Source organism: Nomascus leucogenys, chromosome 4 (assembly GCF_006542625.1).
Source record: "Nomascus leucogenys isolate Asia chromosome 4, Asia_NLE_v1, whole genome shotgun sequence".
Classification (NCBI taxonomy): domain Eukaryota; kingdom Metazoa; phylum Chordata; class Mammalia; order Primates; family Hylobatidae; genus Nomascus; species Nomascus leucogenys.
In genome coordinates, this window is record NC_044384.1 from 134,041,302 (window position 1) to 134,054,044 (window position 12,743).

At 40.5% G+C, this 12,743-nt stretch overlaps 2 protein-coding genes across 8 annotated transcripts in view; one reads left to right on the top strand and one right to left on the bottom strand.

The window, feature by feature from the left end:
* The window catches only part of MTUS1 (microtubule associated scaffold protein 1), a 158,043-nt gene extending 151,705 nt beyond the window's left edge, over window positions 1–6,338 (top strand). For 4 of the 7 annotated variants that reach the window (XM_030812322.1, XM_030812321.1, XM_030812323.1 and 1 more), the window contains 3 exons: window positions 266–382; window positions 3,116–3,213; window positions 4,039–6,333. In XM_030812322.1, coding sequence (XP_030668182.1) covers window positions 266–382; window positions 3,116–3,213; window positions 4,039–4,252 — 429 coding nt within the window. In that variant the 3' untranslated portion in view covers window positions 4,253–6,333. Of the gene's footprint in view, window positions 1–265; window positions 383–3,115; window positions 3,214–4,038 lie in introns of all 7 variants that reach the window. The other 3 variants (XM_030812320.1, XM_030812319.1, XM_030812326.1) reach the window with 2 other exon arrangements.
* A 650-nt stretch (window positions 6,339–6,988) lies between these two features.
* The window catches only part of PDGFRL (platelet derived growth factor receptor like), a 72,662-nt gene continuing 66,907 nt past the window's right edge, over window positions 6,989–12,743 (bottom strand). Inside the window, exon 7 of the mRNA XM_003256712.2 lies at window positions 6,989–7,505. Coding sequence (XP_003256760.2) covers window positions 7,317–7,505 — 189 coding nt within the window. The 3' untranslated portion in view covers window positions 6,989–7,316. The remainder of the gene's footprint in view (window positions 7,506–12,743) is intronic.

Genomic DNA, 12,743 nt, shown 5'->3' on the forward strand with positions numbered 1-12,743 from the left:
CAATAACATGTTTGATGCAACTCATATTTTTGCATATTAACTTACCGATAAATGAGTGAAATGTTTGCTTTCAATATTAGGACCAGTCTTTGACATTAAGGTGCTCTTGTTTTTCACCTCTTCCTTTGAAATTGCTCTAAGGTGATGAATATCTGTTGCTTGCTACTTGTCTAATGTCTAAATCTAATAAAAGATGCTTTATGTTAAGAATTTGAACTATGTGAGTGTGTGGAATAAGAGGAGTATCTTGCTGTGTCCTTTCCAGAAAAATCCTCAGATCATGTATCTGGAACAGGAGTTAGAAAGCCTGAAAGCTGTGTTAGAGATCAAGAATGAGAAACTGCATCAACAGGACATCAAGTTAATGAAAATGGAGAAACTGGTATGTTTTTTTCAGAATGAATATCATACAAATGGGGTAATATCTGTGAAATTGAGCCCCACATTTTAGAACTGTGGAGTTGGGTTAACTTGCTCCTAAAGATATTTAGAAATTGTACAAAAGATAAAGTTTACATTTTCTTTGCCAAGTTTGTTCAATATTTATCCATTGCTGCCTCCTAGAATGTTTTCTTTTTCAAGGAACATGTAAAACAGCACCCAGTCCTTGGAAAAACTACAACAAACAAATCAGGCTTATATTTCAGTGGTATTTTGAAAATCTTCACCTGCATAAGGAAAATGTTTAAATATCTATGTAAAATCAGTACTTCAATATACCACCCACCCTGGACAGGTTTCTTAGGTCCAAAACAGTTGGATATGTTTAACAGAAATGAATAGCAATACAATCTATCAAAATTCTTCATCTTGCTTCTTGTGAATTAGCATGTGATAAAAGAATTGTGGGCTGGGTGCAGTGGCTCATTCCTGTAATGCCAGCAGTTTAGGGAGGTTGAGGCGGGTGGGTCAGTTGAGGTCAGGAGTTCGAGACCAGCCTGGCCAACATGGTGAAACCGTCTCTGCTTAAAATATAAAAATTAGCTGGGTGTGGTGGTGGGTGCCTGTAAATCCCAGCTACTGGGGAGGTGGAGGTTCCATTGAGATGAGATGGCGCCACTGCATTCTAGCCTGGGCGACATAGCAAGACTCCGTCTCAAAAAAAAAAATGTGCTATAATAAGATTCATCCATTGGGACAAGTAGCAGGTGTTACCAAAAATATGAATAACATTCAGTTTGCAGTGTCTAGAACAGAGAGCGATGTTAGTGTGAGTGGCATGTTCAGTGTTCAGCGTCAGTCTTGGCCCGGCCCTGAAATACAGCTGCTGCCAGCCAGGACTGTAACCAAGTTGGCAGAGCTTGGCAAGGCAGCTTAAGTGATCCCCGCCCTCGCGGTGCCTTGCTGTTGACTGTCCAGCTGCCGCATGCTACTGGCCTCTTCTCCCCACAGTGATGAGTGACTCAGGCTTCTACAAGTGCCTCATTCAATCCCAACCCAGCCCTGGACAGTACGGGACACGGGGGACCTCTCTGCTGTTTTGGTTTGTGTTGGTTTGGGGTTTGGTTTTCTTCTGGGGACTATGACTTCTGTTGAGGGAGATAACAGCCAAGCCCCTATGTGGATATACCAGCATTTTGAATTATCAGGAAATTTTTGTAAAGGAAGGAAAGGAACTCATGGTTGTTAATGGGCCCAACCTAGCATACATACCAGTTCCTGCCAAAGGTCGTCCTGTTCGACTGAGTCTGGTATCTTCTAATCTGGTAGTCAGGTATGACTCAGATGATCCTGTTAGTAGGACTGCTCCATATGCCATTCATGCATCAAAACTTTCAAAAAATCATGTGCAATAAATCAGACTTTGCTGTGAACTTACCAACACATTTAATTTTTGTTGATGTACTATTTGTTTCTTGCCATGCCCCAGAGGTATCCTGATAATATCCGTCAGCCTTGCATTGTGTATGTGGAAGAATGAGTTGATCAGATGAGAGGGAAACACACTGTTCCCTTCATATTTGTAAATTACAGGCCTCTGATGAAATTAAGAGACTTAGAAGCACAGGAAGTTTTCTAAGAAAGACAGCTTTCCTATGAAACCTGCCTGCCCATCATCAGCTCTGTGACATTATCAGGACTAGTTTACCTAGGACGAGATAATATTTAAAGGACAATACCTCCCAATCTCGAATTCCAGGTTTCTTTGCACATTGTTTTATCTGGGAATCCTTGATAATTACTGAACGTAGACTCCTTTTCTGGAAAGTGATTTAACCCAAACGGCTTGTCCTGAGCTGCTTCTGGATAACAGGATGTCTTAAGAACAATCGAGCTCCAAACTAAGCAACATACTCAAAGTGCGTTAGTCCTGCTGCAAGGACAAGGACTTAGACTTAATTCTGACGGAGCTGTAATATCGCCTCTTCATAAAGCCTTACCTTTAGAAAGTGAGTGGGGGATGGAATCAGGTCTTCATCATGTTAAGTCATTAAAAGTCCTCAGGCATCTTACCCTTTCATCTCTCCGCTGATCAGTTTTGTTTGCCTTGAAAGTTCAGCCTGCACAGGCCAGCAAGAGAACAGACCTATCTTCAGCTGACCTGAGGAGACTGGTGGCGTGTTACTTCTTTGATGGGATGCTAAGAGCTCTGTCAGTTGCAGCTTTGTGTGGCCACTCAGAGGCAAATGCTGAAAAATTACCATGAAACTGAGTTCAAGTCCATAGTAAACATTGCCAGGGACTGTGAATTGTTGGCCTATGAGTTTTCATCAGATTTGGGAATCTTTCTTTTTTCTTCCCCAGCAAAATTCACCATAAGAAGATACATAAGCTTTGATAAGTGTGGGCAGTGTGTTTGCAGGGTTTATTTCACACTGAAACAGAAAAAGGCACCAATTCTTAGAGAATTCCAAAACAACGTAACCTGGAACAAATCTCTTACCCACTTGTGTCAATATTTAAGTGGCCTGGCATACATGTTTTAAAAATACCCAGCTGCTCTGTTTTGCTGTTTTAAAATCTTTTTCAGCATGTTAGTCTGTAACTATTTTAATATGGTATTGCATTTTCCTTAATTAAATCTCCAAAGTGTGCTTATGTCGTGAGGTGCCTTAAGAAATGAAGGGTTTTTTTAAAAGATTGTATAAATGTTGGAATTCTTGTTTATGCCAAGGTGGACAACAACACAGCATTGGTTGACAAATTGAAGCGATTCCAGCAGGAGAATGAAGAATTAAAAGCTCGGATGGACAAGCACATGGCAATTTCAAGGTAAAAATAAAACAGTGCTGTTTCTCCTGAGCTCCCCGCTCCCTTGCACATCCAGTGTAGTTTCTGGACACACTCTACCTCTGCACCTCCTGGAAATATGATGGAAGCAGATGGTTAAAAGGGCATTGATTTCTCTCTGGAAAATACTAATGTAGTAGTTCATGCTTTTATCAAAGCGGCCTGAACTGTACACTGAGACCCAGGCCAGCAAGCCTGCTCCCACGGCCTCTGGCTGCCTCTGAGAATGCTTTCAAAGAGCAACACAAAACCAAATAGAAAACAGCCCCCAACATAAGATAGTCATAAAACATGTCGAATATTTGCAAAAGTGGCACTCAGCCTACTATGAAATTGCCCAAAAAGTAGTTATTATTATTTTTTGAGATGAGGTCTCACTCTTGCCCAGGCTGGAGTACAGTGGTGCGATCTTAGCTTACTGCAGCCTCCACCTCCTGGGCTCAAGCAATCCTCCCACCTCAGCCTCCTGAGCAGCTGGGACTACAGGCACATGTCACCATGCTTGGCTAATTTTTGTATTTTTAATAGAGATGGAGTTTTGCCATGTTGCCCAAGTTGGTCTCGAACTCCTGGCCTCAAGTTATCCACCCACCTTGGCCTCCCAAGGTGCCAGGATTTACAGGTGTGAGCCACCACGCCTGGCCTGTATTTGGCTTTGTTAGCCAGCCAAATACCTGTGACCTTCTGCAGGATTCTGTCTTATCCCAAAGGAATAATTTTGGACTTTTTAAAGTTTCAGATGCTAAGAAAAAATTTTCAAGTTTTTTTTTACATAGATCTACATGGTTTCTGGCTTTTTTCTTCAAGGCAACTTTCCACGGAGCAGGCCGTTCTGCAAGAGTCGCTGGAGAAGGAGTCAAAAGTCAACAAGCGACTCTCTATGGAAAACGAGGAGCTTCTGTGGAAGCTGCACAATGGGGACCTGTGTAGCCCCAAGAGATCCCCCACGTCCTCCGCCATCCCTTTCCAGTCACCAAGGAATTCGGGCTCTTTCCCCAGCCCCAGCATTTCACCCAGATGACACCTCCCCAAAGTCCACAGACTCTGAAAGCATTTTGATACAGGTCTGCAGGACTGACCCCAAGGAGGAACGTGGGCACAGAGGTATATCAGCACATGTGTGATCACCGTAGGATAACTGGAGCGTCACCGCCGCCAGAATCAGCAGCTTCTGAGACTGGAACTCTGGAGGAAGACTTTTGCCTCCTTCCAAAAGATTCCTCCAAAAACAGATTTCGGCATCGACACGGATGTTGTTGCACAAAGCACTTAAAGAACGAGAGCGTCTTGTTCATTGCCTTTTTCACCTAAGCATAGGGGGAAAAACTCTCAGGGCCCTGTGAAGATAAAGATTTATAACCTTTGTAATGTTCTTCACCACAGACACCTTCTTGTGAGTTTTCAGTCTGACTGTGGGGGTAGGGGGGGTGTGAATGAAATGGATGCCACAGAGTGTCATGTGTCTGATGCAGCTTCCTTTGCTGTGTATTAAATGTCAAAATCTGAATATATCTGGATATGTACTAATCAAATAATAATCGGCATATACATTTCAGCCAAAGCCATAGAAGAAAAAGCAATAGTTGCTTGAATTATGATCATCTACCACCAACTCTGCTCAGCCCTGTAACAGGGTAGGGAGAGGGTGTAACAGGAAGAGCTTTGACTTGTCCCTGTCTATACATTCTCTGAATCTTTTGGGGGTAACTTCTTGGCAGTTTTTCAGTGTTCAGCCATGTCAGTTGAAACTACATTTTTCTGTAGATTTTTTACTTACCCATGTGAGCCTAACACTATTCTGTTATTCATTTTCTCAGGCTGTGTGTAAATGTAAAACCCTAATTTTTCTATAAAAAAACAAACTGTATAAAGAAAAAGGGCAGTACCAATGCGTTTTTCTGCCTTATTTTTACCTTTGATCTACCCTTGCAGATTTAACCTGTCTTCTTCTCTCCCATTATTCTCATTTTCCTTTTACCTTTCTCCACCATCCAGAGCCACAAAAGCAAACCTTCTACCTCCTACCTACTTTTCTCTGGGACAAGGATAAAGGAATATGATTTTCCAGAGCCAGCTCATCTTCCAGGTGCTGAAACCACTTTCCAAATAAACTAAAGCCTGGATTTGATATTACAAATTTTGGGAAATCTTAGACTAAAGAATGAGAAAAAGGAAGTCATTGGCTAGTATAATTAAGAAAGGTAGGATTCAGTGCTTACCGATGATGCAGTATTTGATAGAAGAAAACAGTCTGGCAGGATTACGCTCATTTTTCAGATGCCCTTTGAGAAGTCCCTCTGTCTTTGGGAAAGTAGCAGAATGGCCCGCTGACAAGTGGAGAATGTGGCTTGTCCAACTCTCCTCCAAGTTGCATTTCAGTTTCTTTCCAAAACTTATTACCTCCCCTAATCCTGAGATTTTGGAAAAGGTGGAAGGAAGAACTGTTGCTTTATCTCCCACTCCCTGCATGTGTCAACACTGTGATGTCAGTATTTACTAATCTACATTCAGTGGCTGTACAAATAACCCCTGTAGTAAGAAGAGATTCAGGATACCAGAGGTGGATATTTGGGTCATTTACATGTACACTACATAGCAAGTTGATTCTCATGTTGCATGTTCTTTTAAATTAGTGGTTGTGTGTCTTAAGTCTTTAACTTCCAATAGTTTATCATGTATGTAACCTTCTATGTTTGCTTCTGATAAATGGAAATGTAGATTCACAGCCACTTCGTGGGATATGTCTGCTCACGCTTCCAAGTTGTTCTCAATGACATTAGCCAAAGTTGGGTTTGCCATTCATCCCTTAGGCATGGTAAATCTTGTGTTGTTCCCTGCCGTTCTCTGTATTATGTGACTGGGGAATAAATCTCATAGCAGTTAATATAAAATGTCTTCAGAGGATGGGAGAGAACAGGAGAGAAGATGGGAAACAAAACAGAATTTTTAAGATGATTGTGTTTAAACCAAATGTTTCATGTAGAATGCAAAATGTTGGCACGTCAAAAATATGGATGTGTAGACAACTAGTTGTGCTCAGTTTGTAGTGATGGGAAGTGTATTTTACTTTGATCAAATAAATAATGCTGGAATACTCAAGAATTGCATCCTCTGACCTACTTCATTCTTCAAATTTTTCATTGTTACAGCCCTGTGACAGCACAGTAAAGATCGTATCTCCTCTTAGTTTATTTCCCAGGAATTTCCACTGCAACCACAGAATTGGTCATGGGCTCACAGAGCTAGAGTTAGAGCTAAGCTCTTATTTAAATTCAAAGCTATCTGTGTTTGAGAAATAAATTTTGGCTGGTTGTAACAATTTCTGCTGTATAAGAAAATTGGACAAACTTGGTAAATATTTTTAAATATGGTAAAAAATGTCTAAACAAAGTTGAATGTTCTTAATCTATGCATCTATTTCATATTGAAAGGTAAACTTCTAAAAACATGTTCTAGTTATAGAATAATCTACAATTATACCTTTGAGTGCAGCAGTTTAAAAAAATGAAGTGTGCATGATTTTTTTCAATACCTTCATAAATTAACTCTCATTTCTTAAAGTTGCTCCTAAGACAAAATGACATTTCTAAGCATCTGAATCTGGAGTTGTTGCTTGTGGGTAAGTAGTTGAACTGTATCTAGTACATTTTAAAATTCTAATATATTGTGGTGATTTAAAAGAGAATACTTGGTATTGACCCACATATCACCACCACCAAGTCTTTCTGGATGTATTTTAAGCCAACTTAACTTAAAAAACACTTATCCCACTTTTTATTTTTTACAAAAACTTGCTCATTTAATAGAAATGATTATATAAAATTGTTTACACATGTATAAAAACTAGGAACACGTATGTAGGTAAGCAATCAAAATCATGCTTTCTGTTAGAAAAGTTAACACTTCTGTGAATAGACTGGATGACTTCCTTTTAGTTTGGATGTCTGGGTCGGACTCACAAGACGCTGGGGTTGCGGTTTGGTGCTTGACATCAGCCTCTGGCAAAGCACTGATAAAAGGAACCCCAAAGCTCACTGTGTACACAAATGGGCTTTCCGTAAGTTCATTACACTTCCTTTTCCAAGTCAGGAAAACTCAACAGTGGTAGCTACTGTGGTCTGTCCTTGAAGATTCTGAGCAGTGCAAATGTAATATCCTGCATCAATCGTCTCAAAGTCTTCCACTGTAATGACACTCTGGGAGATTCTCGTGGTGTGTCCCAGTCCTCTGTGGATCAGCCTCCAAGTGTCTTGGATCGTCACAGGCCTTTCATCCTGTTTAACGACACCCACACAGACTGAAGCACCAGGGACAAGCTGCTATAAACAGCTCCCAGTCACCCAAGACTGTTGAGCGTTCCTTTCAAAGAGCAAAGCACATGCTTCTAAAAGACTGTTTAGTATGCGTAGCACATAAGCTGTGGAAGCTTCTACACTGGAATCATTTTAGGCTGCATTTTTTCCAAACAGCCTTGAATTTCATTACGTTGTTTGGCACTGTCTTTCTGCCCTTTTCTTCTGTAAGGTTTTACTTAATCTAAAATGTAGGCTTTCAGAACTCCAAGGAAGTGGAACTGGTATTAAGCATAAGCAGGGACAAAATTTTCCACTGGCCCCGTTCTTCCCATTGCCCACTTTCTTTTCCTAGCTAAGTGGTTCTTACCTACAGAACTGAAAGTCAGTAGCCTGAAAAGGCACCCACTGTATAAATGACTAAGAGCTCCCAATTGCTCAGATTTCGGAGAGGGAGAAGTATGATTAGGCCAATGTGCCTTAGGACTCTAGTGGGAGAAAAGCTGTACCAAGGATGGGTAAGATAATGTACTACATGACAGGACCCCTATTTCTAGAAAGTGCGACGGCCACTTTTGAGATGTCCAGCCAACTCCGGTGATAAGAACATAGTATTTTCTGAATTCATTTAACAGAACTAATATATTACTAAGTGAATACCTTTCTCATAAAATACCAAATAGCAATGTGGGCAGCGGGGTGGGGGAGCCTCTATTGAAAATCATCAATGTCCTGTAAGTATGACCAACACGTTTGATAATCAAGTGCCTGGTACCAGGATGCCGGAAAACACTATTCCCCAGAGACAGTTATCTTCTACCAATCACAGCCCATAGGCCAGAAGGATGTCAGCTACTGAATGTGTCTTGTGGAGGCCAAATCTCTTCTGGCAACAAAGGGATTATTCTGTGCTGGTAGCAGAGCTGTTATTTTAGCACGCAGAATATGCACAAGGGCTAAATATGCTGCAATTGCTTTTATGAGAAGTCTACTTTAAAATTATCTCTGGCCTCACAGCACCTTTTTGGCATGTTCTATGTCCACTTGGTGGATGTCTGCTCAGAGCAGCTTGCCATGGACACAGCTTGTATAGAGAACACTCTAGCCAAGTGAAACACAGGGGTAGAAAGAAGCAGCAGAAAGAGCCCTGTGGGCTCTCTCACTCCCCAAGGAAGCCACTTCTGATTTTGTCTCACAGAGATCCTTGGACAGGCCTACCAGAGAAACTGGGAAAAGACCACAGGGAGAAGGAACCTTCTAGCTGAACTTTATAATGATTTTGACCAAACACAAAGTTTCCTGGACAGAACTTGGCTGAGGGGGTGAAGCAGGAGTGCAGACATGGCACAGAAACCGTGGCAGCTAGGAGATGTGAAATCTGAAAGCCCTGTTTGCTTCCTTAGCGGGGAGGCTGGTAGCCTGGGGCAAGTTCTCAACCCTGCTCATCCACTGCCTAGAAACAAACTCGGGTGCTGTTGGCGGGGACAGAGGGAGTAAGACCAGCCCTATGGGCTACATGGGAGCTGGGTGAGGCCTGTAACTGCTGGCTTTCCCCCACTTCCCTGGTGACTTGCAGGACACAGCAGAGCCAACATAATCCCCTGAGGAACATAACCCCATTGGCCTGAAAACCACACCCCCATTCCCAGCAGCAGCCATAGCAAGACCCGCCCAAGGAGAGTGTCTGAGCTCAGACACGCCTAGCCCGCCCCCAACTAATGGTCTTTTTTTACCCACCCTGGTAGCCGAAGACAAACGACATAATCTCTTGGGAGCTCTAGGGTCCTGCCCACCACTTGATCCTCCCTATACTACTGCAGCTAATGCTCTCTTTAAAGTGCCACCTCTCGCAGAAGACCAACACAAAACTAGTGCAATAAACAAAACTACAACTAAGGACCCTTACAGAGTGCATCCATGGCTGAGAGACCTGAGACATCAAAGGACTCTGTGCAGGCACTACCGAGTACCAGCCCAGAGCCCAGTAACTCTGCTGGGTGGCTAGATACAGAAGAGAAATAACAGTCACTGCAGTATGGCTCTCAGGAATCCACACACATAGGGGAAGGGGGAGAGCACTATATCAAGAGAGCACCCCATGCAACAAAAGAATCTGAAGAGCAGCCCTTGAGCCCCAGATCTTCCCTCTACCATAGTCTACCCAAATGAAAAGGAACCAGTAAAACAATTCTGGTAATATTTCAAAACAAGGTTCTTTAACACCCCAGAGGATCACACTAGCCCATCAGCAATTGATCCAAACCAAAAAGAAATCCCTGAATTGCCAGAAAAAGAATTCAGAAGATCAGTTATTAAGGTACTCAAGGAGACATCAGAGAAAGGTGAACTCCAACTTAATTAAATAAAAAAAGACACAGGATATGAAGGGAAAAATCTTCAGTGAAATAGATAGCAAAAATGGAAAACAATCATAATTTCTGGAAATGAAGAACACACTTAGAGAAATGAAAAATACATTGGAAAGTCTCAGCAATAGAACTGAACAACCAGAAGAAAGAACTTCAGAACTCGAACATCAGATTTTTGGATTAACCCAATCAAAGACAAAAAAGAATTTAAAAGAATGAACAAAGCCTCCAAGAAGTTTGGGATTATATTAAACAACCAAACCTAAGAATAATTGGTGTTCCTGAGGAAGAAGAGAAATCTAAAAGTTTGAAAGACATATTCGAGGGAATAATCAAAGAGAACTTCCCCAGCCTTGCTAAAGAGCTAGACGTCTGCATACAAGAAGCTCAAAGAACACCTGAGAAATTCATTGCAAAAAGATCGTCACCTAGGCACATAGTTATCAGGTTATCTAAAGTCAAGACGAAGGAAAGAATCTTAAGAGCTGTGAGGCAAAAGCACCAGCTAACTCATACAGGAAAACATGTCAGATTAACAGCAGATTCCTCAGCAGAAACCCTACAAGCTAGAAGACATTGAGGCCCTACCTTCAGCCTCCTTAAACAAAAGAATCATCAGCCAAGAATTTTGTGTACAGCAAAACTAAGCTTCATAAATGAAGGAGAGATACAGTCTTTTTCAGACAAATAAATGCTGAGAAAATTCGCCACTACAAACCCAGCACTACAAGAAATGCTAAAAGGAGCTCTAAATATTGAAACAAATCCTTGAAATACACCAAAATAGAACCTTCTTAAAGCACAAATCTCACAGGACCTATAAAACAAAAACACAGTAAATAAATAAATAAAAACCAAGGTATTCAGGCAACAAATAGCACAATGAATAGAATAGTACCTCACATCTCAATACTAATGTTGAATGCAAATGGCCTAAATGCTCCATTTAAAAGATACAGAATGGCATAATGGGTAAGAAGTCACCAACCAAGTATCTGCTGTTTTGAAGAGACTCACTTAACAAATAGGATTAACATAAACTTATGGTAAAAGGCTGGGAAAAGATATTCCATGCAAAGGGACACCAAAGTGAGCAGGAGTAGCTATTCTTTTTGTTTGTTTTGTTTTGTTTGAGACGGGGCTCTCACTCTGTGGCCCAGACTGGAGTGCAATGGTGCAATCTTGGCTCACTGCAACCTCCACCTCCCAGGTTCAAGTGATTCTTGTGCCTCAGCCTCCTTAGTAGCTGGGATTACAGGTGCAGGCCTGTCTTATAGAGGAGTAGCTGTTCTTATATCAGACAGAACAAACTTTAAAGAAACAGCAGTTTAAAAAAGACAAAGATGGACATTATGTAATGATAAAAGGACTTGCCCAACAGGAAAATACCACAATTATACATATATATATATATATATATATGTATATATATATAATATATATATGCACCTAATGCCAGAGCTCCCAAATTTATAAAACAATTACTATTAGACCTAAGAAATGAGATAGACTGCAACACAATAATAGCGGGGAACTTTAGTACTCCACTGTCAGCAACAGATAGGTAATCAAGACAGAACATCAACAAAGAAACAATGGATTTAAACTATAACCTAGAACAAATGGACTTAAGGGCTATTTGCAGAACATTCGACCCAAAAACTGCAGAATATACGTTCTATTCATCAGCATATGGAACATTCTCCAAGACAGATCATATCATACGCCACAAGTCTCAATAAATTTAAGAAAACTGAAATTGTATCAAGTAGTCTCTCAAACCCCAGTAGAATAAAATTGGAACTCAATTCCAAAAGGAACCCTCAAAACATACAAACACATGGAAATTAAATAACCTGCTCCTGAATGATCACTGGGTCAAGAATGAAATCACGATGGAAGTTAAAAAATATTTGAACTGAATGAAAATAGTAGCACAACCTATCAAAATCTCTGGTATACAGCAAAGGCAGTGCTAAGAGTAAAGTTCATAGCATTAAATGACTACATCAAAAAGTCTGAAAAAGCACAAATAGACAATCTAAGGTCACACCTCAAGGACTGGAAAAACCAGAACAAACCAAACCCAAACATAGCAGAAAAAAGAAATAAAGATCAGAGCAGAAATGAATGAAATTGAAACAAAAAAATACAAAAGATAAACAAAAAGCTGGTTCTTTGAAAAGATAAATAAAACTGATAGACTATTAAAAAAATTAACCAAGAAGATCCAAATAAGCTCAATTAGAAATGAAGCAGGAGATAATACAACCAATACCACAGAAATACAAAAGATCACTCAAGGCTACTGTGAACACCTTTACATACTCAAGCTAGAAAACCTAGAAGAGATGGATAAATTCCTGGAATTATACCACCCTTCTAGATTAAACTAGGAAGAAAGAGCAACTCTGAACAGACCAGTAACAAGCAGTGAGATTGAAATGGTAATTTAAAAAACTGCCAACAGAAATAAGCCCAGAACCAGACGGATTCACAAATGAATCCTATCAGACGTTCTAAGAACTGGTATCAATTCTATCAACATTATTTCACAAGATAGAGAAAGAAGGAATCCTCCCTAAATCATTCCGTGAAGCCAGTATCACCCTAATACCAAAACCAGGAAAGGACAAAACAAAAAAGAGAAAACTATAGACCAACATGTTTGATGAATATAGATGCAAAAATTCTTAACAAAATACTAGCTAACCAAATCCAACAGCATATCAAAAAGATAGTCCACCATGATCAAATGGGTTTCATACTGGGGTGGTTTAACATACACAGGACATTAATGAGATACACCACATAGAATTAAAAACAAAAAATCACATGATCATCTCAACAG